At 39.9% G+C, this 24,340-nt stretch overlaps 1 protein-coding gene across 2 annotated transcripts in view; it reads right to left on the reverse strand.

Moving 5' to 3' along the window:
- Positions 1-18,586: 18,586 nt before the first annotated feature.
- SMAD2 (SMAD family member 2) overlaps positions 18,587-24,340 on the reverse strand; it is an 83,315-nt gene continuing 77,561 nt past the window's right edge. For both annotated transcript variants that reach the window (XM_054583610.1, XM_054583609.1), the window contains 3 exons: positions 23,991-24,128; positions 23,653-23,797; positions 18,587-19,767 (listed from right to left, as the gene is read on the reverse strand). In XM_054583610.1, the coding sequence (XP_054439585.1) occupies positions 19,644-19,767; positions 23,653-23,797; positions 23,991-24,128 (407 nt within the window). In that variant the 3' untranslated portion in view covers positions 18,587-19,643. The remainder of the gene's footprint in view (positions 19,768-23,652; positions 23,798-23,990; positions 24,129-24,340) is intronic.

Consider the following 24,340-nt stretch of genomic DNA (forward strand, 5'->3'; position numbering starts at 1 on the left):
GGGAGCAGGCAGTCCGTTTATACCTCAGACCTTAATTAAGCACCCTAGTTCCCCCTCCTCACCCTTCCTCTTTATTCAGTTCCCTAAAGCATATGGCACATGTCAGCTGGTGCTTAAAGGCCACTGAAGCTTTCTAGACCAGAAGCAGGCAGGGTCAGCGTGGGGGGCAGGGGCACTGTCTACCCCTCCAGCCTGCAAACTGGACCAGGAAGAGGTTAAGGAAACCCGCAGGGGATTGTAAAGTTGACTAGCTGGTCTAGCTATGTGCACTCATGGGGAACGCCCCACCCCAGCCCCCCTTTCCCGGGGGCTAAAGACAACCCAGAACCAGAAAGGCACTAAGTACTCTTGAGTCGGCGCCAGGTCTCCCAGACTCTTCTTCCCTCCAGGTTTGAGTCAAGAACAGGGCAGTGACTTCGATCCTTTAAGAGCTTTGCTGGATGGTGTCCAAAGTTCAGCCTGTCTGTCTGTAATTCTCTTTGAATCTTCTGAGGTTTCCCTATTCTTGAACACTCCCCTGCCCCTCTCCTTGCCTGATGACTAAGCAGTTAGGGAGATACTATTTTTTTCCACCACATACCTGTTATTTGGGTAGAGATTTCTTCTTATTTCTCCAACCCAAGAGAACAAACTACCTACTTCCTCTTGACTCATGGTCTGAGACACGGTTGGATGTGGAGTAGAATGGACTTGCCACAGAAAACCTTTTAAAGAGAAGGCTGGGTATAATTTAAATGCATAATGGAGTTCTACCCCATTTGCCAAAAGCCATCCTAAAGCTGATACAGTCTGTTAAATACTGCTAATTATACAGTGGAAACACGCACCCTTGCAGACGTGAAGTCAGAGAGCTCCTGCCATCCTGGCTGCCTGGACAGATTTACCTGAGCACAGTCACAGAGGAGCCACTGGAAATTACCCCAGCCAGGCCAACAGCGCCTGTGGATGGCTCCTCATCCTACAAAGAACTTACCTGACTCAGGCATACTAAGAACCAAGCGAATTCCAAAGTGTACACATATGAAAAGACACCAAGTGGCTACTAAGCAACTCATTTCCCTTTCCAGAATCTCCTGGGTCTTCTCCTTGTCCAGTCCTCCTTCTTCTCCACCACTATCCCCCCAGCTCCTCATACCCCTCCCTCTCCCATGCCCGCATCCCCACTGTTCCTGCTCAAGCTATGATCTCAAAGGCCAATGGTAGCCACCCTCCCCGCCTGTCTTGGCAAACCCTAATTGCTCCTGCTGGGACTCTGCGGTACCTCGGACCACAGACTGTGCTTTCGATCCTCTGATTCCACACTGCTTTACAATCCAAATTGGTTCCATCCAGGCAGCCTATCAAGGTCCTCCCAAACAGGGAGTGAAAAGACCGGCTGATCAACCAACATACTTGATGTTGAAATGGAAATTCAATGGCCCCATGCCTCGGTAAGAGCACCTATAGCTGAGGTTTGGTACCCCTGCACCAGCATCTGGATTCAGCATCATCTCCCTGGCACATGATCTGAGGGATGCAAATGGTGGTTTTCTCCTGCCCAAACAAATGTACCAGTCTGGTTATCTAAAGAAAGTAATGACTGACCTAGAGCTTTCTCTCTTGGAATGGGCACTACCATCCCCCAAGGACTGGAGTGCCAGGGGATATTCATGAGGACCACATTGCAGGACAGCTTCAACAGAGACCAGTCTGACCCCAAGCCCCCAGCCCCAGATGTGCAATAATGTAGGCGAGAACTCGTTGCTGTCCACTTGGCTTCCAGGACAGAGTGAGAACCACAGAGCTTATGGTGTCCTAGATCTTAGGGTCTATACTGCTTTGAAAGACGCTACCTCTGAAATCCACAGAAGTGCCCCACGGCCCTAAAGGGACCACTTTCCTTCTGCAAGCTGGCTGGGTTGACCCCCTGCTGCCACCCCAAACACATACATTGCAAGGTTTGCCAAAACCTGTGAAAAGGAGAGAAGGAGAGCTGCTGATCGGGATGGGACTCTGTAAAAGTTAAAAAAAAAAAAAGGGCAGGGAGCATTTCGAGGAAAACAACTTAAAAATTAATAAGCTCTCAGGAAAGGAAGGCATTCGCAAGAGAATCGATCCAGCTAGGTCTTCTGAGCACCTGTCATGTGAGCGAGAGACATTTACTGCATGCATGCCATGCATAAGGAAATGCTGAAATGGACACGAAGACATAGCATATATAAAAAAAGAAATGTTTGGGAAAACCCAAGTTTAGCTTCTGACTCAGAAGCTTATAACCTAAGTGATGCAAGTCCAATCTAGACCACTCTTCCTGAAGGCCTGCCATCCTCACAAACGAATGCCCACGTCCCTGTGTCCCGGTGCCCCGTACAAGTGTCTGTGCACGAAGCTCGTGAGCATCCAACTGCTGCTGCCAGTTAGTGCCATGGGGGTAGGTAATTTTCAATAGGGGTAGATGGAGAAGACTTTGCAGAGGAGATCGAATTTAAACTGGGTCTTGAAGAATGGATTAAATCTGGGTGTGCAGAGCAAAGGCTGGAGAGCTTTCCAAGGCAGAAAGGAGCTCACAATTTAGCAAAGAACTTAGGTGTACATGGCCCCAATTATAATATGATGAATGCTCTCTCAGCAGTATAACAAAATACGAAGGGCATGCCCAAAAGGGGCCGTAACGTTTGGGGAGAATAAAGGAAGACCCATGGTGGTGGCAGTATCTGAGCTGGGCTTTGAGGAATGAGTAGTGTTAGACCAGTTGATCAAAGGACATTTAGGACACTAGAAGCAGAGGAGGCAAACACTGAAGCCAGAAAGAGCAAGTTCAGGGCAAGAATGCCCATGCTGGGTCAATAATTTAATATTATTTAAGATCCCATCTTCTTTGTACATGCCTCCTCCTGCTCCCACCCTGGCAGCCTTTCCAACAAAGCTAGACCATGAAGATTAACGACGACCGGAAAGGAAAGGATGCATACTAGAGTAATAACACAGGTCTACTGGCTGTGACTGTCAGAGTCTTTATTAGTCTTTGGCATCTCTAGGAAGACGCCAAAAGCAGTCTTGAAAGTGCGGTTTTATTGAGAATGAAAAAGAAGTTTTAATGCCAAAAATAAAGTTCAGACACTTGAACCTGGAGTTTTATTCTAAACCATAGATACAGGGAACTTGGGATTTGATGTAAGGAGAGTCTCTTCATTAGGGAGAAAGTGGAATGACTCCTAGGGTAGGAAGAGAGATTTAGGAAAAGAGCAGGTTGTAAAGAAGAACAGCTTCTACTTCAGCTTCTTACCTCTCAGGGTCAAATCTTGTGTGTGTGCGGGGGGGGGGGGCGAGGGAAGGGGCAACAGAGGTGGGAACAGAGAATCAGACAGAAATTGCATGGTGGGTTAATAAACCATTTCCTAGGCATAGCCTGGGCAAGACTGCGAGTCACGCAGGGCAGTCCTACCTGTGCCTCGGAGGCATGCCCAGGACAGCACAGAGGCACTTAGCTCAGCTTCGACAGAGGGAGAAATCAACAGTTGGAGAAAGCGCTCAGCTTCCCAAAGCTGGAGCAAGATGTTCAGGCCATCTCAAAATTCCAACCTCCTTCCCTCCCAACTCCCTTACCCCCAGGAGCCAAGCAGACCAATGGTCCTAAAGTTAGAAAATGGAGGCTGTTGGAAGGGAAAGGCCTCGAGACCAAAGGCAATGGCAGAGTTGCGGTCTGCAGCAGACCATGCTAACAAAAGCCAAGGAGCCACTCCATCAACCAGCAGATTCAGCAAGGACAGTGGCCAGCAAACAGACGGAAGGATGGAACACCAGCAGCAGACTGTCCGAGGACCTGAGCAAAAACCCTGGGGGACCCACTTCCCCTGTCATCCAGAGATGACCTCTGCTCCCCTCATTTGCTAGGTGCCATGTGAGGGAAGAAAATAGAGGCTTTGAAAGCTGAGCGTCTATTCCAAACAGGCCGTCTGCAGCCCAAGATAGACTGAAGAAGAGAGTTATCTTTGATTGGCAAGTTTAAGGCCATCTACCTCTTCCCACGCCCTCCCAAAGCCAGATGGGGCTCAGGAGGGATTTTAAATTAATGATATGAAATGCATAACTGCAACTTTGTTTGCATAGTCTGAGTTTTAATGTGTGGGAGGTGGGAAAAGAGAAGAACATTGATGGGGTAAGGTCTGAAAGCCCACAGGGCACATGGTCTCAAGCAGCAGTTTGCTGGCTGACAATCACCCTGGGCTTTCTGCAATAAAAATGCAGATCCCGGTATTCCAATGCCAGACTTGCTAAATCGGAATGCTCCAGGGGAGGCCGGGGAAGCTGCGTTTCAACAGCTCTCCTTGCGACTCCAACTTGGACACCACATGCAAACACTGGTACAAGCATTCACCTTGGACAGAACATCAGTTCCCCAAGACCGAGGGAAAAGACAAGGGCTGTGAGTGCCCAGGGCAACTGCAGTAATTGGAGGGGTGGCAGCAGTGAGTGAGGAGGAGGGATGGGAAATGAAGATGGCTGGTAAAAACTGGTCTCAACACACTTTGCTGCTCAGTAGATAGGAAGTTGTTATGCAGGTTACAAGAAACTTTGTCTTAATTTTCCTGTTGTCTTTTTTAAAGCAGGAGTTACTGAGCCTGTGTGGGCTGTAGGAATGGGCACGTGGCGACGGAGAAGGAAAATCTGGGAAGGAATAACTGACTAGAAGCATGTTAGAGAAGCCTTGCACAACCAGCGAGGGCGCGGGGCACGTGACTTATCCCTGACATGACAACTCTCCCTCTGCCCCTGGGCTGAGGTGAAGAGGAACTGGCAGTGAGGAGAATGGAAGTTTAGGAGTCACTGTGGCAAGAGCAGGTTGGCGGGGGAGGGGGGTCCCCTAAGGGATGGATGGTAAAGACGTGTCTCACAGTGGGTCAGCTTCCCTTGCAAATTTTAGCTCCCATTCCACATTTAGTAGAGACAAAAACACCAAAAGGCTTTCTTCAGGGAGGGCAATGGTGACTGGTAGGAATGAAAGGGAATTTCATGTTTTCTTACTGTACTTATGAATTATTCAGAAGTTTTGGTTTTTATGAAATAATGTCCTTCTATAACCCTGGAGCTTTTTAAAAAATACCCAAGGCATATTATGACATTTTGGATTATAGGTAAAATGTATAGTAATGCTTTTGGATAATACATTTATAAGCTTGAAAATAAGAAACTATAGATCCTGACCTAATAACAATTTATCCAAAACATTATCAAGGAAGTAATCACAAATATTTTAATGTGATATTACTAATTTATTAACTTTGCACTACGTAGGCCAATATACTTTCTATGTTCACTGTACCTGAACAATTACTGCTAGTTAATCAATAAAATTTTTTGGTTCCATGGCACACTTCTATTCTATTTCATGGACACTTGGAACTAAATGTTTCTTTGTCTTGTTTGTTGCAAGGGTCCTAAATAAACACTCAATTTACAGTATATAAAAATTATTCAGGAAAAGGATGTCTAAATTTTTTAATTTCAAACACCAAATTTTAAGTAGACCAACATAGACCTTTTGTGTTGCTCAAAGCAAGTGAAATCACATTACATGTCCATTGCGGCTTGCTGAATGGTTTAAAAATTTTCAGAGACTTTTAAGATTTGTAATAGCTTTTTCTAACTGAAGGTGCTGTTACAGAAATTTCAAACACTTCCTGATGAATACACATATATATCAAAAGTAAAAGTAGAAAAAATATAGCAGACAGTGGTTTTGTTTGTTGTAATGCAGGTGTTCTTTTTTGTAGGTGGTGGTGGTGTTTTATAAAAACAATAGGTGTATTAGAAGGTTAATAAATTAAAATAGTCCCATTTACTGGGTTATCAATAAAGACAAAATATTTGTGCATTTACATGAATGCGATAATCAAAATAAGCTATATGACCATTAAAGATGATTGTGAGGAAGAGGAACCCATTTAAACATATATTCAGGGAGAAGTATATTCAGTTTCTCTGGAAAAATGCGGTAAAGAAACGTTGGGCACACAGAATTTGAAGGCCGAAGTCAACTCCATTTTCTTGGGCTACCAAGCCCAGCTGTATCACCAAAAACAAGCTTCCTAACTTCCTTCCTCACAGATTCAGACTCTCTAGACAATTTTTGATTCTTGTAATATAGAAACAGGACACAGATAATTGTGGTGTTTCCTTTTTTAAAATGTGTCAGTTACGACATACCATGATCAACCAGATTATTGCTAAAGCATTATTATTGGTAAAGCTTCTCTAAAGCACTCCATGCTTCTAAAAATGTCCAGCACAAAGTACAGCAGGAATACAGAATCTCTGCACTTAAAAGTCCCAGAAAGGTTTTGGAAGTGGCATTAACGACTGTGAGCGTTCACCGTTAAGAGATTTCTCTGAAGTGAATGCTTCTTTTTATCTCATTTATGAGGTGGGTTCTTCTAGGTCTTGTACAAGCCGGGCTCAGGGTTTAGAGGGTGTGCATTCCAGTTATGTGATAACAATGGCCAGGGGCAATGACAATGAGGAACTGAAACAGCAGACAAGATACATTCCTTTGGTTTTAACCCACCTTCACAGTGTGTTAGAATAGGCTTCTACTTAATGCTCCATGAATTAAACCTATTTGAACGATAGATCCTAGCTTAGCATCTCTTCAGCATCTGCACATTTTCCACCCTTCACTGGCGCGTGCACACACGTCAACACAAAGCTTGGGCGTGGCTGGTTGATTGCATTTAGGGCCCCAGTTCTGCACCCCTCCTGTTACCTACCCCTCTGCCATTTAACGCTGTAGTGCCTTCCCACTCTGTGCTTAGCTGCATGGCTTGTGTCTGGAAAATGCTGGTCAGCACAGGCACGCAAACCCAAAAGGGGCCTGCAAGATGGGGCTCAGCTGCCGCAGCCCTCGGCCACCTCCTGAAGACGTGCCTGGGCTCGCTGACGGAGGCGGAGAGAAACGTGGAGCAGGTCTGAGTGGCTCCACTGGAGGCCAACTCCCCCTTCAAGGCCCATCAGGCATGACTGGAAACCTGCCCAGAGCCGCCCAGTCTAAATCATTGCTCTAACCCATAAACCAAACGAATGTTCGCTGATGCGCGCCACTGGGTTTTGGTGGCGGTTCTGCATTACTTTTGTGGCGACAGATCATTGCTACGATGGGTTTTCATTTATTTGACATCTCTCTCCCAACTTCTCTGAGGGGAAGAGGTGGTCAAGGCCTTCGCTGTCAGCATCTTCTTACGGTCCGTAGCAGGGAGGCAGTCATCTGAGCACCTACTTTATGCAAAGTGATCACTCAAGAGCTCTCATTTCACTCCTCTAACCACCCTGAAAAGTAACTTCCTCATTTTGGGGAATTTGAGAAAATGAGGAACTTGAGGCAGACTGATTAAGTGATTTATCTCAAGTCACCATAAATTGGCAGAATCAGGGCCCAAATCCAAGACCTCTGAGACCAGCTGCATTTTCCATTACATCAGAAGTGATAACTATGGTTTAAAACTAGCAGAATGCTATTCTGCCCGAAGTCATTAAAGACAGAAAAAAAAATGTTTAAAGAAGGCAATTGAGTTTTTATTCCATCATCCAAGATAACTGAAATATTTTACCATTACAGGGCTGTTTTCTTCAAGCATTCCACTCTTAGCATTCTTGTTGCTTAAATGGCCTTTAAAATATTACTATTCCCAGTTGAGAAATACCCAGACAACCAGAAACTAAATCACTTAGACCCTCCACCATTTCCCTGTTTTATCTTAAAGGATTTTATGCTCAACATTCCTCTTTAGCCAATCACTAATTACTGTAAATTTGTAAACTTGAAGATTAGTTGTTGTTGGCGGTGATACTAATTAGGAAAAAAGGTACACCCATACAAGTATATATTCGGAATAGTGGATACACAAAATATGAACTCATTTTCAAAGGTGATTTTTAAAATGTAGTAACAAGCCAGAATCTAAGACATCTCTGCCTTGTGTGATTTTGGTTCTAAAAAAAGTTTAGAAACAAATCAATTATTCTAAGGAAACGCAGTATTATTCTAAGGGTTTCTTTAATTGCTGGGAGTTGTAGGTGTAGGCTGGAAAAGAGGGAAGCAGGATATAGAATTGAGGTTGACATTTTGGCAAATGAAAATCACACCATACAAGGTATTATAGACATGGCTAGAAACTTTGAACTCCAAATTTAGTTTACCAAATCTAGCTTGATTTTAAAATATTTGATTTTATACCTATGTTAAACTTAAGCAAAAGGATACTGGAATTGTAAGACAGGAAAATGATGCTTTAGATAAAAGGTAGTGTAAAGCAGTTTGCCAGTGGTCATTTTAAAATTTAAAACCTAAATTTTCCTTCCCTCATACACTCTTTTTGCATGTAACTTGTAACAGAAAATTCTCCCTTTGACAACTTCGGAGCACAGCAAAAAAACCCCACAGTGGTTTTCAGGCCACTAATTCTGTTACAGACGAAAGCATTCAATTATCTATATAAAATTCAATTCCTTAAAAATGTGTTTGTGACTAAGTATACTTCTTAAAACATGGCGCTACCACATGCTATTATTCAAGATCTTAATTTAAAAGTTGGAAGTAGCATGTGGTTCTTGGGTAAAACAAAGACACTAATCTTTTTTTCAATATAAAAAGGCAACCCTAGAATATTTTTATTCCAAATGTTAAGCTAGGCTTATTTAAATTTTCATTGTCCCACTGCAGCCCCAACATACTTAAAAACTGCAAACCATTATGGCATTTATATTTAAAATAGTGTGATCAAATATAGTTTAGAGATAAGATTTCTCGTGAAAAAAACTTTAACAAGATTTAAAGTCAGAGTGAATTCTAGGTTAAGTTCAAGATAGGTGGTCTCAATTGTGAATTTCTGCAGAGCAGCAATAAGGCCACTGATACTTGCTAACTACATATATACAAAATTCACAATTTCAGAGGGTTCTCTAGATTAGTAATTTTTTTAAGTAAGCAAAAGTTAAGTTTCACTTAATGCACTTAAATGTTTGAACTCCTCCCCTTCCCCTCAAAACCATCAGCCCATCCTTGGCCGGGGTTACAGCTGCTCCTGTCCTTTGCTCTAGCTTGCCTGCTCAGCAACACAAGCTCACTGAGGATTATGAAACCCAAGGTGTTACCTGTGGCTTTCACCTCCTGGAAGTCTAGGCTCTATTATTAGATGCGGGATTCACAGTAGCACCTACCCTAGCTTGTGGTCGTCAGTTTCTTTACTCACCATGTATAGAAATAGCTCATGTCCAGCTTTCATACACATTCAGACCCACAAGCAACAGTTCTGTTCCAAGACCTCATTTTGACTGGCTTCAAAAGTCGTTTCCATCTGTCCCAATTCAATGCATCCTTGAAGACTGTGCTTAAATGGTATCTTGTCCATGCTCTTACAGCACTACGTTGTTCAGAAGCACCTTTCCCTCCTTTGTGATAGCTTTCCTAAGTTTTTTAAGGGACATTACCACATAGCACAAAGGAGGGTGCAGAAGCAGCCAATAAAACGATTACAGATTGTACGCACTGGCAAATGCCTACCTGAGCTTCATGTATTCCATAACCAATAAACGGCATGTAGCTAGGACCAGAGCACAGCAACACATTCTCCTGTAGCTTCTTAAAGAGCATGCTTAGTTTGTTTTGGCTTATCACTAGACTTGTCACTCATAAATCTGATTCAATGTTCTTGCTTTCTATCAACACGGTCAAGTATTAAGCCTTCCTATGCGCAGACTAGCATAACTTTTGCTTCTTTACCAAATCACTATCAGTTTGATCAATTCAACAAATGCTTCCATACCTATGCACTGTAGCAGAAAATAGCTCTGTTGTCTGCCTTTGGCTTTTTCTTTTGAATCCCTACATTTGTGAATTTATTTTTCAGGTTTGGTTCATATTGTGTATTTTGATAAAAAGGACGAGAGTCTGTTCAAAAGGAAGCTGGACAACTGCATGGTGTGACCACGCTTCTGAGCAGCAAAGGAGCAGTCTCTAGCCCTTGGTGCTTAAAATGACTGCACTGGAGTCCAACAGTTTGAGACGAACGTGCCTGCTTACCGCAGCACTAAGGGCTTCCAATCTGTTTAGAAGCCAGAAGGAAAAAAGGATTTGCCAAGTGAGGAGAAAGCGCAAACATACAACACATTATTTCTCCCCTACTCTTCAGCTCCTTGAGGAATACGTGCCGTTAGGGACACTAGGGTTGTTACAGAAACCTCCCAGTGCAGATAACCAGTGTCACGAACAGGCTGACTGGCAGGAATGTTCCCAGGAATGAGGTGGTTGACAATGGAAAAAAAAAAACTCTGCTAGTCTGTCAGCTGAAGTGATGTTTTAAGTTCAATGCTGGGAGGTTCCTTTTAGGGTGTTTACAGAAGAGTATAGTGTAGCATCTTAAGCAGAATTTGCTTAAATAGGTTTTCTACCAATACAAAATTGTGGATGAAACCTATGCTAGACTCTGGGCTGTTCAATGCCAAGTAAAGTAGCGTATTTTAGCTTTTGAGGTCCTAAAGCATGTCTGTTTTAAATGGTTTGGAGAAGAGTCTGCTAGTCAGAAAATTATTGCTTCATCCTAGGAACTGAGCTCTTACAAGGCACAAAGAAGTCTGGTTGATCTAAAAACTATTTTTTAAGTGTTTCAATTATTTCATGATGATAGAATTATGACTACACTGTATCACCTAATATTTTCCAATGAGGTCTTCTTTAAAAAAATAGCATTTGCCTCTTTATTAAGAGTACATTTTGAGATTTAATGTGAACTTTACTTTCTAATCTGTTTTTGTTTACAGCAAAGATCATGTGATGATCAGGCACAAGCAAGCTCTGAAATAAACTCAAATGCACATAACTTACCAGCACAGGGCTGGGGGAGGGGTGTGCTGTGGGGGGGGGGGGGGGGGGGCGGGGTATATATTAAGCAATGCATTTCTGTCTGCCAGGGCAGTGGGATTAATTTCTTATATAACACCAAACTTACAAAGGAAAAAGATGTTCTCTTAACCGTATCTCCATTATGTAAAATCCACACAATAATTTTGTTTCCATCTAATTTAGAGCACAGATAAGCAAAACATAATCCCCTCTAAAAAAGAAAAAAGATCAATTTAAAATCAAAACCAATTAGTCCCATAATAACATAGTAAACAACTCAAATGGCTTTTTGTTTTAATGCTAGGAAAAACGTTCACCTTTCAAAGGTGAAAGTACTGTTAACACAGGTGAAGAGCAAACAAGGTAAAAAGTGAAAGCACGTACAGACACACACAAATACATATAAAAATTGACCAGAAATCACAGAACAGTTCAGCGATATTTTCTTAAGTAGAACTATTTTTGTACTTTAAATAGACTAAAATATTTGGTGTGGGCGGGGGAAAAGGAAATCAGTATTTCACAATTTTAAATTGAAAACCAGCTGTAATAAAGCCTCAGCTCATTATTTAATTTTTAAAAAATGGAACCACATCATACTTTTGACAATCACAGGATTCAAGCTTACAAAGAACACGTCTACCATCTACATCACAGTGCACAGCGAATGCAGTCTGAGGACGACCCCGGGGAGGCAGGAACAGCCTCTGCAGCCACCCTCCTGCATTACACAACTAATGTCGCCTTAGAACGCCGCGCCCCCGTGGCCGGCGTACGGGCTGGCAGGCGCCCGGGCGCAGGCGGCTGTCGGAGGGGCGGGCCCTGCGCAGGCCGTCCAGTTCGTCCCCCTGCCAGTGGCGGACGCATTTAGTTATCTCAGTACATTTACAGACAATGTATATAATACCACATTCTGGCTTTTTGAGCAGGATAGTCAGGGGAATGTACTAGAGGATAGAGTATCAAAGGCCGTATTTTCCCTTAAGAGAGAAGAAATCCACACCACCACTCAGTTTTCACTTAATGTGAAAAACTTCAATTTCAGATAACACTTAACCCCACAGAGATGTGACTTGTACTTACATACACACACAGGGCCTGAAGAACTTAGCTATCTAGTTGCCTCTCTTCTACCTCATTAAACCACTAGTTTCCTTCCTTGGATTTCTGTTAGTCACACCACCATGTTGGTACCATTAATTATCATTTGTTAGGAATGTCACGTTCTGCCCACAGTCATGATTGAAGGACACATATCCAAGTATTAGAAATGGTGACAGCCACAGGGCAGTTGAATTTCATCACAACTGTTCCACATTTGAGGGAGTGAGGGGAAATCCCAAGAATTACCTAGCGTCACCAGCTCCTCCTGGGGTGCCTGGGGCCTTCCTGGGCATAGTGCTGAGAGGCCTGCATCCGAGGAACCCCAGTTCCAGGCACACCAGGGCAGTTGCTCACCCTAAAGATACCACCCACTCCTCCCTTGGCATCTCTAGAGAAACGATAAAAATTTTCAAGAGCATAAGGCTACCTATGTGGGCATCAGTTCAAAAATACCTTTAGGACACTTGCTAATGGCTAATTCCTAGGAAGTCCATAAATAACTTGTGCCAATTTTAAAAATAGTTCGTAGTACTTCAGTAAATTTGTGAGCAGTGTATAAAAGTTCATCCTTGTAAGCTGTTTTCAGACAAATCCTCTGAATATTCTGTTTTTGTCCAATTATGCAGTATTTTGCTATACCTGTTTGAAGTTTCCAGAGCTTAATGATCCAGTTTTACGTCTTTTCATACATTTTTTTAGGTAAAAACACTCATTGCCAACTATTTCTCCCATTCTTGCTTCAGCTGCCATAAAGGAGACTACCATACTAGAGATATTTCCCTCAGATCACAAAGGCCTGAATTATGTTACTTTTAACTGAGCTCTACCAGAAAGTCTGGCCTTGGGAAAGACAGCAAAAAGGATATTCTCAGATATAAACAATTTTGCCTACAATGCTGTGATCTAGTTCAACAAGCACAGAACTGCTTTCATCTTAATCTCTGTAGTTTTTCTTGTTTTGCCCTCTTGTATAAGAATGGTTAGTGTCACTGCTTCACTATCGCTAATACAAAGATACAAATATTTATGCCTTAAAGGTCATGGTCAAAAAAGCAAAAAAATGAAGCCTGAGGTAAAAATGGTCTAAAAAATGACCGATTTGGGTTTTGCATTTTGCCAAGAAATAGGGTTTTAAAAAAAAGTTTTAAATCCATGCATGTTATCTACTTGCTACATATGATAATTATTTCTTCCAATTTAAATTAATCTGTGTATATATTAGTTACATAAACCAACAAATTACTACATTCTTAAAGCAGGTACATACATTCACCAGGAAAAAAACCCCTATTCTTTCTCACCAATATTTTTTTCTGTTTGAACAGTCCAAGAATGTTAGTAATGAAAGTGACAAACAGATTATTTTCTTAGGGACTTATTCAAAAGAGAAAAATCTGTTTAGAAGAGACTTTAGTAGGACTTCTATTCCTACAGATAAATGTTGAGAACCAACTCTATGTTACAGCATTGTAAAGGGTAGAACTTAATATAGAACCAGAAATGTGGCAAGTTCTCTAGTGACTAACGTTGTAAAATAGCCAAAAGCTTTAAAGTCACAGGGAGAAAGAACAGTAGAGTGTGAAATGGAAAATGTTATTTTTATAATTCTAAAACTTTAATTTTGTTCTTAAATCAATATATTATGGATTTCATGATTCCATAAATTATCATCTTTAATTAGAAATAGAAGTAAATCCCTACCCCCAACTCAAAAGACCAAACTGGAAATTTTGGAGAAATTAAGAACTTACTTTTTTTTCTTTTTTGGAGGTTAGGAGAACATCATTTTGGGGGCATTTCTTTTGCAAGAAAAATCTAACAGTCTTTTGTGTGCAGCTAATGGATCCTTCTCACTCCCCTCATCAGTGGCACTCTCTTCCAAGGGCATCCTCGTATCTAAGTTAATGGTAAAATTTTGAGTCTACTTTGGATCTCACAGTAGCAAAACAACTGATATCGAAATGAACAGAGATCCTCTGTGAACCAGAGATGGCCCAAAGGACCTGGGAAAGTCTGTTGAGCACAGCTAAGAAAATCAGGTCTGCCCCATCTTTAGGCTACCCTTAAAGACAGGAGAATTTATCTTGGTAGTGGTACTTCCCAGGGTATCTTGAGCAGCTATCTTACACTAAATGGAAAAAAAAATTAAGGGCAGGGGGGAGCCACAATGTAACATTAAAAAAAAAAAAAAAGTTAACCCTAACTTAGTACCTTCCAGAGACCACTGAATGTGTAATAATTTAAGGAAGGGGTATATGGCAGAGCTTTATTTGATGATGATAAATTCCAGTTATGATTCTTAATTGTCATGCTGCCTAAAAATGGCATACTAACTGAACCACCAAATTAGGACTCTGGCAGAACGAAACAAAGTACTCTGATGGTCTATGAAAGGAAAATATCTGCAAGCAAATTAAGAACTTTTTACTGAAACAACAGAAACTATAATGATCCCTACTCTTAAGGTTTTTCTATGAATGTACATGTATGTATATATAAAGCCATACACACATTTTATTTCCTACTAAAAGGATTTAAGGCAGTTATTCTATCTATAAAGTTACCTATAATATCCAAGATAAAACAATTCCTACTCAAGAAATTACGTGAACATGTTAGACAAGAAGTCCTTCTCATAAAGGCCATCTAGATCTACTATAGTTCACATTTTCTGGTTGAGGCTACGAACACCAAGAGATCATCTGTCCCTCAATCCCCCTACATAAAACATAGTCTGAACAGACAAACTATTCATAGAAAGCTTGAAAAGGAAAATCTAAAAGGAACTCAATAGTAGGATTCTGACTACCTCTAGAGACCACACACTCATTGTTACTTTGGATTGTACTAAGGACAACAAGCTAATATGCTCCAAGGTAGGGAACAGGACTAGTACTCTAGGAAAATCAGTGGTTGCAACTGCCAGCAAAGTTCACAATCCTAAACGTAAGTTTAAATAAAATCTGGCGCTTTATGTTATTTGCTAGTCACAAAGACAGTAAACTGGAGGTAATTTCTCCTCTTCATTGATTAACCAATTTGAATATCAACCTTCATGAAGAAATTAGAACCCTGGGTATCAATAGCACCATCCTTATTTTGGTCTTTAGTAATCAAGTCAAAGGAGAAAAACATTCTAATGTATGCAGATAAAACATGGTTGGCAAAGAGGAGGGCAACCAACAAAACCACTAGAAACACATGTCAAGAGAAGGGGAGAAAGAATAAAATTCAGCTGACAAATATGTAAGATTTAGCAAAGTAAAAGCTCATGGAGGAAAGAAAATGGGAAATAGTATATGTCTAGACAGCAATGTGTTATATCGGAGTGGAAAAAAAATGGCCTTGCATTTCAATGTCCATAGACTACTTAATTATCTAAAGAGATACGGGGCAAGGGGATACGAGGAGGGGGAAAAAATGTTCAGCTATAAAAGCAAAGACAAATTTTATGTACAGGGAATAGTCTTGTGTTACTCTATATTCCTGCCATCAACCAGACCAGAAGGGTGCCTATTATTGAATGAATGTTCCAAGCAATTAGTTATTTAAAAAAATAAATAAATGACAGATCCTAAAGGTATATTTGGATAGCTTTTGGAAGAGGTAGAGAAACCAACTGGGTATATATACTCTTTTTATTTGATTTCAACTAGCAAGAGACTAGATTGATTGTTTTTCACCTTCAAAGTTTTAGTCTTGATGTAACTGACAATCAAGGTACAAATAAATTGAAATTACATTAATTTTCACAAAGGAGAAAATCTGACAATATTTAAAACATTCATGAATGAAGTGAAAAAGGATGTGGTTTAAGGTAAAAGAAAACCTTAGATATTCAAATTTGCAAATATATACTTGGAATACAGAATAAGACTATTTAGCTTTCAAGAAAAACTAGGCAGATTTCCTTCCTGCAAAGTGAGAGGTTCCGAGAGAGAAAGTAACCCCCATAAGACTAAGCACAACTTGAGAGTCATGACCAAATCCCAGTCCTTGTTTTATTACTCAGTGCCAATCACAGTGGCTAGGTGAAGACTAGGCGCCAATAAATATTTATTGAATGACTGCATACCATAACGTGTAATTAACATAATTAGTGTAGTTCAAACCTAACCAGCAAAGTTTCTTAAAGATGAGAAAAGAACATAAGCAAGGTTATTCCAAAAAGTGGTCCAAAATCCAATTTTTTCTAATTTTAACTAGTGGTTATAATGACTTTTCAAACCTTTTTTTCTAAGCAGTAAAGTGTTTTTGCTTTTTTTTAAATCTATGCAGAAATCTGATATAAAATTAAGATGAAGCTGCCACTGGTTGGACCCAAGTCAGTGGGAATGCCACCACTCTCCGATTGCCAAGGCCACCCCGAAGGCGGCTCTGGAATCTAATCCACTATGAAAATTGCCACTCATCTGCATGTCATAGGCAGCACAGTTATTCAGTTCTCACACTGTAAAACTGAGATTTCTAGCACTGTGAAGGAGAAATTCTAAATCATGTTGCTAATTCAAATAAAGTCAAAATTTAACAGAGAGGTCTCATCACTTAGAAAAATGAAAACAACCCCTATAAAGGGGATAAAAAGGGAAGGGTCAACATTAAGAGGCCACTGCAGATAAACAGAATGCAGAAACAGCACTGCATTAAAAAGCCAATTTGGAAAAATCTGCTGGTTGGGATTACTACTTGGGAACTACAGGTGCTCTTTTGTTGAAATAGTCCAAGAAATTTAAATTGTGAACAGCTCAATAAATAGCTGTACATTTGGGGAAATCCCTGAATGTGAAGAAGTGCTTTTTGGGTTCAACATCTTCAAAAAAACTCTGGGGAGGCGCTGCTTAAAAACACCTATATTGCTAATGCAAAACGAGCTAACTGTGCCTTTCTGTTAACTACAGTAGCCCCCCACGACCCGTTGTTTTGCTTTCTATGGTTTCATTTATTCCTGGTCAACCATGGTCGGGAAATTCCAGCAATAAACAATTCATTAAGTTAAAAAAAAAAAAAAAAGGCAAACATGACCATGACCATTAAATATAGTCACACAAATGTAGTCATCACCATGAAATCAACTGCTCCACAGGTATAACTGCTCAATACAATAGGTGTTTCCTAAGAGCTGAGTCCCAGCTTCATGTCTGTATTGACATGCTATAGTTGGCACTGCTTCACTTAACTTTACCAATGCAAGAGTAAGGACCTTCCACCAGTTTCAAAGTTACTCCCTGCCCCCAGAACTGTTCCCAAGTTCTCAAGCAAGTAAACACCTAAAAAGGGCAGAAGCTCCCCTGGTTATCTCCAGTAGATCTGAGAGCAGTAATAACTGGGACATTTACCCAAATCACAAGATGCACTGGAGAAGTAGCAATTAGTGGGTAGCAAGAAGTCTGGAAGCAAGCAGCCAGACACTACAATGGTGAAAACTTGCCCAAGGCAGATCTAAAGAAGTGGTTAAATGGTACTGACCAGGTACAAATGACAAACTTTACAGCAAGGGGTTGAGGAAGAAGAAACATTACTGAGAATGACACGAGAAGCAGTATGTCACAAAATAAGGCCACCTTCAACTATTATAAATTATAGAACCATTCTGACCATCATGTTGGATCTGTACAGAGGTTTATATAAAGTATCAATATCTAATAATGAGTTTCCTCTAAAAGGAGCCTTTACATTTGATACCATTCTCTTTGCCAGGAATGCCTATCTCCACTGGCTCTCCGCACGGCTTACTCCTTTCTCATGCCTGGTGTGTTAGCTCAAGCATCATTTCCGTAGAGAAGCCTTCCTTCTGTTATGCTCTATCATCCTATTTATTTCCTTCATGGGCAAGAAAGCTGATTAAGGGTTATAATAACTGCTGTCTCAGCAAAGGAGGGGACCCTATTTGACTTTGTGCACTTTTACCCAAAAGCGAAAAAAGTTTCTGGCACATATAGCAGTAAACAATAAATATCTGAATGAATTAAAAAAAAAAATACTACATGTTTACAATATAACATACAGGTACACACAAATATTGGAAAATGAGGAATACCTAACAGAACACAACCAAATGCTGAAAATATCAAAAATGACACCTGCTGAGACAGGTGAATATGGTTTCAAAGAACAAGTACCTAAGATATTTATCTTCAAAAGTATAAAAATTTACTAGAATAAAATCTGGAGTGGTTATTTTCATTTCTACTGAGATGCAAACAAGTCATGTTTATACAGCAATGCTTTAACATCAGACTTAAGAATTACTCGGTACAGGATGGATGACCAGCAGAGCTCTGGACTCTCCTCTCACTGCAGAGCAGAACATGGGGCTGGTTCTAATAGTCAACCATATAACCAAGGTTAGTTAAGAACAGCTCAAATCGTAGGTAATTATAAGCTAAAAAAAAGTTGCTAAACTGCTTCTCTCAAAACTTTTAGTAAAATAAGATTTTACAAATTGAATACAACATACTTTAAAAACAGATGGTCCTTATCTGCTGATCATACCTCAGCATCACTTTTCTCAGTATTTTGCAGGAGCAATTACATTTATAAAAGGTCCGTTCGTAAAAACAATCTAACTAAAACAAGTGAAACTCAAATCAAAGAACACTAGGTCTGCTTTGAAATATTTTAAAATATCTTTTAAAAAAAGTGTTTACATCTATAGATTGGCTTTAAAAAAGGGATAAATACACTGAAATAATTGCAGCATATCCCTGAAAATAATTATACTGCCACCTGTGCATTATTTTAATGAGGTGTAAGGATAAATCAATAGACTGTTAGGTCACATAAAGTCAAGTATCATCTGTTGAAATGTGGTGTTAAGACACAGCAACTTACTCCATGTGAATTCTGACTGCCGCCCAGAAGTGACTGGTGCTGGCAGCGGCCGTGCAGCCACGGCTGGCGGTGATGTCATGCTATGCTGTTTTGGTATCAGGACAGAAGCAGGAATGGAGGTGAGGTCTGGAAAGCTTTTCTGCAAGTCTTCCTTATGTAATATTGAGCAGTAAACAAACAAATCAACAAGAATAAATGTTTAAGACCCACCGAACACATTAAGGTCAAGGATTTCAAAAGTTAATCCACTTTTCTTCCCCCAAGAGTTTATTTTTGGTAAAAGGCAGAAAAATTAGTTTTTCTACAAGGGAACTCTGCTTCTAAATGATAATTTGAAAATCTTGATATATATTATATATTAAAAAAGACACACAAAAATAACGGAGAGGTGGGAATAACAGATTAGGTACTGTAACTTTATAAAGGCTTGCCTAATCAAGAAGCAGCACACACGCCTAATTTATGCAAACTAAAAATGTATATAAACAGCACAATACTGTGATACTGTATCATGATACATTACCTGTACACATAACTACTACTGTTATTAATAAACCTTTGGGACACTCAATTTTATGCCCAACAAGCCATCAGTAAGTCTTTAAAATCTTCTCTTCCTCCTTTATGGGAGGGTATTTCTAGACACTAATTTTCCCATCTAATATTTGAATATAGGAAACTGATTCCACAAGGTGCTTTAATTGATGAGACCTCAAGTGCTGTTCTTTCGTTTGAATTTTTGGATATAAACAGTCCATGGGGACCACACACAAATACTATGACAGAAGAGTTGTTACATTAAGTCTTTTGATGGGACTTGATTGGCGACGAAGCTTTATGACATGCTGGAGCAACGCACTGAAGGGGATCCCATCTGAGTTAATACTTTGTCCAACCACTGCAGAGGTCCATTCAGATGGAGTTCAATCCAGCAAGGAGTGCTCGTTACCGTCTGCCTTCTGTTTAAAAGAATACAAGCAAATAATTATGAAATTAAAAGGACATGGGTATATTTAGCTGGATACACTAAGAATTTAGATAAAGTAGAAGGTTGCCTATACTGAAACCTAAATTCTGCTGAACAAGTATTTAGTGTGGATATCTAATTATTTTGAAAACTGCTTTATCCTCAAAGTCTAACAAAGTATTTCCAATGACTTTTTTTCTTTTAAAGAGTTTTATAAAAAAACTTTTTTTTTTTTACCCTCGAGTTAGTGGCGTGATCTTATTTTTTACCATCTAAAATGGGGTACCTTTACGAGAGAATGCAGTCGCTATTAATAATCATGCCAGGGCAAGAGACGTAAACCAGGACTGTTCCATGTTCACCGGAATATTTAGTTGCCCTACTTATTTATCAACCAAAGAATAGAAGACATTCAAATACCAAATGAAGTCTAATTGGCACAGCGTTCAAATTTAAAGAATATTGAAACAAAATTCTAACCCAAGCTTATCACAGAATGTTCAGAGCTGTAGTTCAACTTTCCCAGACAAAGCCAACAGCATCCCTTTCAGCAACATCATGGAGACTTTTAGTAAGAAACACCCTTCGTTAATTCAACAAAAAGGGCAACTGTCTGGGAATCACAAATTGTTCAATGACATCCTGTCACTTCTATGCGCTGATTTCAGTTCTGTTTTATTTAATATACAGTCAGTCAGGAAATCTGCTTGCTTCTTCAGCATGTCAGCCCCTTGCACATGAGAAAAGGCCACTGTCACATTTCAACTCCAAGCAACACACACTCAATTTAATTTAAAACTGGATTTCAAAGGATGTGGTTTTTTTGTAGCAGAGGGTGTCAGTGCCCCATTATAAACTTCAAATTTTTCAGTATTCTCTAGACATCTTCCACCTGCAGGTACCTGCATTTATCTGCCTGAAAACTCAGCCCTGTGCGCAGCAGCAGGCTGGGAGTGCCAGGATTTTAACATCCCCAGGAGCAGCCCTCAAGCAACAACACAGGAACTGGCATTTAAATGCCCAGTTTCCTTTCCCTCTGGGTGGGATAATTCTCTCTGTTCTTTCCCATTTTCCAAAGTTTCCCTAAGGGAATAAGCTAGTGACCCATGTACTACAGTTGATGGATTAATAATGATATTGGCTGCCTTCCCTCTCCTACCTCACTTCCCTACTTCCTCCTTCTTCACCCGTGTCTCCTACATTTCCTGAACAAACTCTTTGCACTCGAGTCCTTGTCTCAGGGTCTGAGACACTAAGCCATTTTGATACATGATCATTCCTAAATCATGATACACAAAACCTAACAGTTCCAAATCTGATCTGTACAGACTCACTGCCCTGTTCTGATTTAGATACTGTGTATCATCCTAGGCACGAGCACACTTCACAAGATGCCTCGCTCATTTATCCATGAGGCAGAGGCAAGACTGGCCCTTTCTCATCTTTATTTCATCTTCCTCTCAGTTCTCTCTCTTTTGTTCTTCACACACAGTTCCTGCCTTTCATCTCTCCCTTGTATCAGGCCTTTGGCAGTAATTCTGCCAAAATCTCTTGATTTTGCCATTTGCTGAATTCTGGGTATTTCCCAGTTTGTTTTCACTCCTATCATTTTACTACTATATTTTTTTAACCTTTAAGAGTAATTCTTAATCTAGGTCACCAAAGGGTAGAAGTAAGTTTAAGGCTGTCCCTACACCTATTTAGGCGCAAAACTACACTTGAGGCATTATCCATCCCACTAGCTGTTTTAGCTACTCCGGTACTGGTTCACTCATTTCTCAATAACATATGAATTCTTTACACATGTATATCCCCCCCCCTTCTACTATATTCCTCATTTTTATGCTAGGAATTGAGCTGGCATTAAAGAAATGGAAAAATATTGATAGTTTTGGAAATCCAACCATTAACTCTACCTCCTCAGTTCCAGTGTCATTAAAGATAAAAGGATAGTTCACAGACATGAGTATCTGAAGTTATTTTAATCTATAAATGTTCAAGGAAACTTAATTATCCAAAGTAGATGCACCTGACTCCACACCCATAAAACCATACTATATATTACTGCTTCTCATAATTACAGATTTTAAATTATCTCTGGGTGAAAGAATGGCAGAGTCCACAGTAAATGAAGGGCACTCTCTCTCTAACAATTAAAACTGCTCTTAGCAGGAGACCTATAGAAGGTAAATGTGGAATTCTCCCTCAACTATTCAGTTCACATTTAATTCAACTGAATTTCTATCATGTTCTGCTACACTCTAATCATTTGAAGGAAAAAAAGGTCTGACCTGAAAACCTGGTATCAGATACTACTATCTGAATTTAATTTTAATACCAACTCAGGTCAATTCAAGTACAAAGGCAAAAAAAGAACTCAGCAGTCTTTAGAGGTATCACATCTCCAAAAGCAAATGGTTAGCAGGGGTGTCCAACCCGTGGCCTGCAGGCTGCATGTGGCCCAGGACGGCTATGAATGTGGCCCAACACAAAACTGTAAATTTACTTAAAACATTATGAGAATTTTTTGTGATTACGTGTCACAATGTATTTAATGTGTGGCCAGATAAAACTCTTCTTTGTCCAGTGTGGCCCAGAGACACCAAAAGGCTGGGCACCCCTGGAAGCAGAGGGAACTATAGCAAAGTCACAAAATAAATTATTCTACTAATATAACATGGATAAAACTGTGAGAAGTCCTCGGTCTAGGATAACAATATATTTTTATAAAAGTATTCAACCAGCAGACCTCAAATCTCACCATCTCGAAAGTCATATACCTCACACTACTTGTTTAAGATCAGAAATCAAGTCCAAATGAAATTAAATAAATTCTGAATAAGGGCCCAAGTTGAGAAATAAAACAGGAATACTCTCACTATACTATACGAAAGCCTTCTGAGGCAGGCATTCAAAGAGTAAACAATGTAAGTTGGAGAAAGATTAAGTATTTTACTTATGATTCTATTCTTTAATATGCTGAGGAAGTCCTTGTTTTCTCTGACATGGAACCCAACCTGTGTAATTTATCTTACCCCCAATGACAAATTTGCTTTTGTAAAACTCAATTATGCGATTGTTACCACTATCTTTAGAGAAGAAGGTAAGAGTCAAGGAGAGCCTTCCTCACATCCTGTCTCTACCACTCATAATGTGTCCTTGCACAAATTACCAAATCTCTTCTAAACCTACTTCCAAATAAGTATTAACCTGAACCACTTTATTTACAAAGACTGCAACCTTATAAAGAAAGGACAGTAACAGAATTCTAAACAATGTTGAAAGGCATGAGGTACTGCATTTAAAATACAGCACAGTTCCTGGCACCTAATAAGGACCCCTTCTATTACTGAATAAAGTTCTACTTCTTACTCTTACATGCAAGTGGTCTTAGTTTATTTGTTTAGCTTTATTCTTCTGTATTTTCTATACTCTGGGCAGACCGAACTGCTATTTCTTTTGCCAGGATCATCATGTGCCACATCCTCATAGCTATGACTACTAAAATACTATGCATCTTTTAGAATCTACATGCTCTCTGCATTCTTTACCAGAAGCCTTCACTGAGCACCAGTGAAAACCTCTCTCCCTCCATGAACGACATAACCCTTCCAATATACCTTTTATGGTACTGAGCAACCTGTAGGTACTATGTTACAGTGCCTGTCTATACATGTCTCAATTCTATCTTCTACACAGGCAGTGCAGGAATTTGCAATATTTCGAATTTAGGTCTTCAACTTTCTTTTGTTATTCCACATAAAGATCTGCTGACTCCATGACCTCAATGAAAACAAATACATGTGAACTCCAGAATATGCAAAGAATGGGGGGAAAAAAGAATCATATGGAAATTTAAAAACTGAATATTTCATACCGGTATTCTGCTCCCCACCCTTTCACAAAACTCATTCTTATGGTGCACATTCTAGTTAGCTGATACACGGCTTCAAAACCCTGATTAACAGACTGAGCCAGAAGAGCAGCAAATTCCTGGTTGTTGAAGATCTTCAGATTACAGCCTGTGATTGAAAAAAGTAAAAAAAAGGAAAAAATAAGTGTAAAAACAGTATCACTGTAAGAAAATAATTTTCAAAGAGCTACAGATATTAGAATACGAGCATGCAAATCATATCCTGACCCCTTAAGTTAATAGCAAGTAGAAAAGCTCAGCAAGTTGATATGAAAGGTTTATTTACATTGTTGTGCCCATACCTGGTGGAATTTTACACACTGTTGCAGGGTGCCAGCCGTATCTCTGATTACAATTGGGGCTCTGCACAAAGATTGCACTATCACTTAGGCACTCAGCAAAAACTTCCCCACCTATGTAATATAAGCGTACTCCTCTTCCTGAAACAAAATACATGGGATTAGTTTTTAACATTCACTATTTCAGTATGACTGTGGAATAGTCTTCTTGGAGAAATACTAAAATAATATAAGGTATTTAGATGATATTTTCCACAACTATGCTTTTTTGAAGTCTAACATTAAAACATAGTACTGAGTAGTTTGTTAAGTATTTTTTTAACAATGATTTTATTGATTTGTAAAAATAATAC

This window comes from Pteronotus mesoamericanus, unplaced genomic scaffold (genome assembly GCF_021234165.1).
Source record: "Pteronotus mesoamericanus isolate MK-2021 breed Mesoamerican mustached bat unplaced genomic scaffold, CSHL_Meso_final contig_74, whole genome shotgun sequence".
Classification (NCBI taxonomy): domain Eukaryota; kingdom Metazoa; phylum Chordata; class Mammalia; order Chiroptera; family Mormoopidae; genus Pteronotus; species Pteronotus mesoamericanus.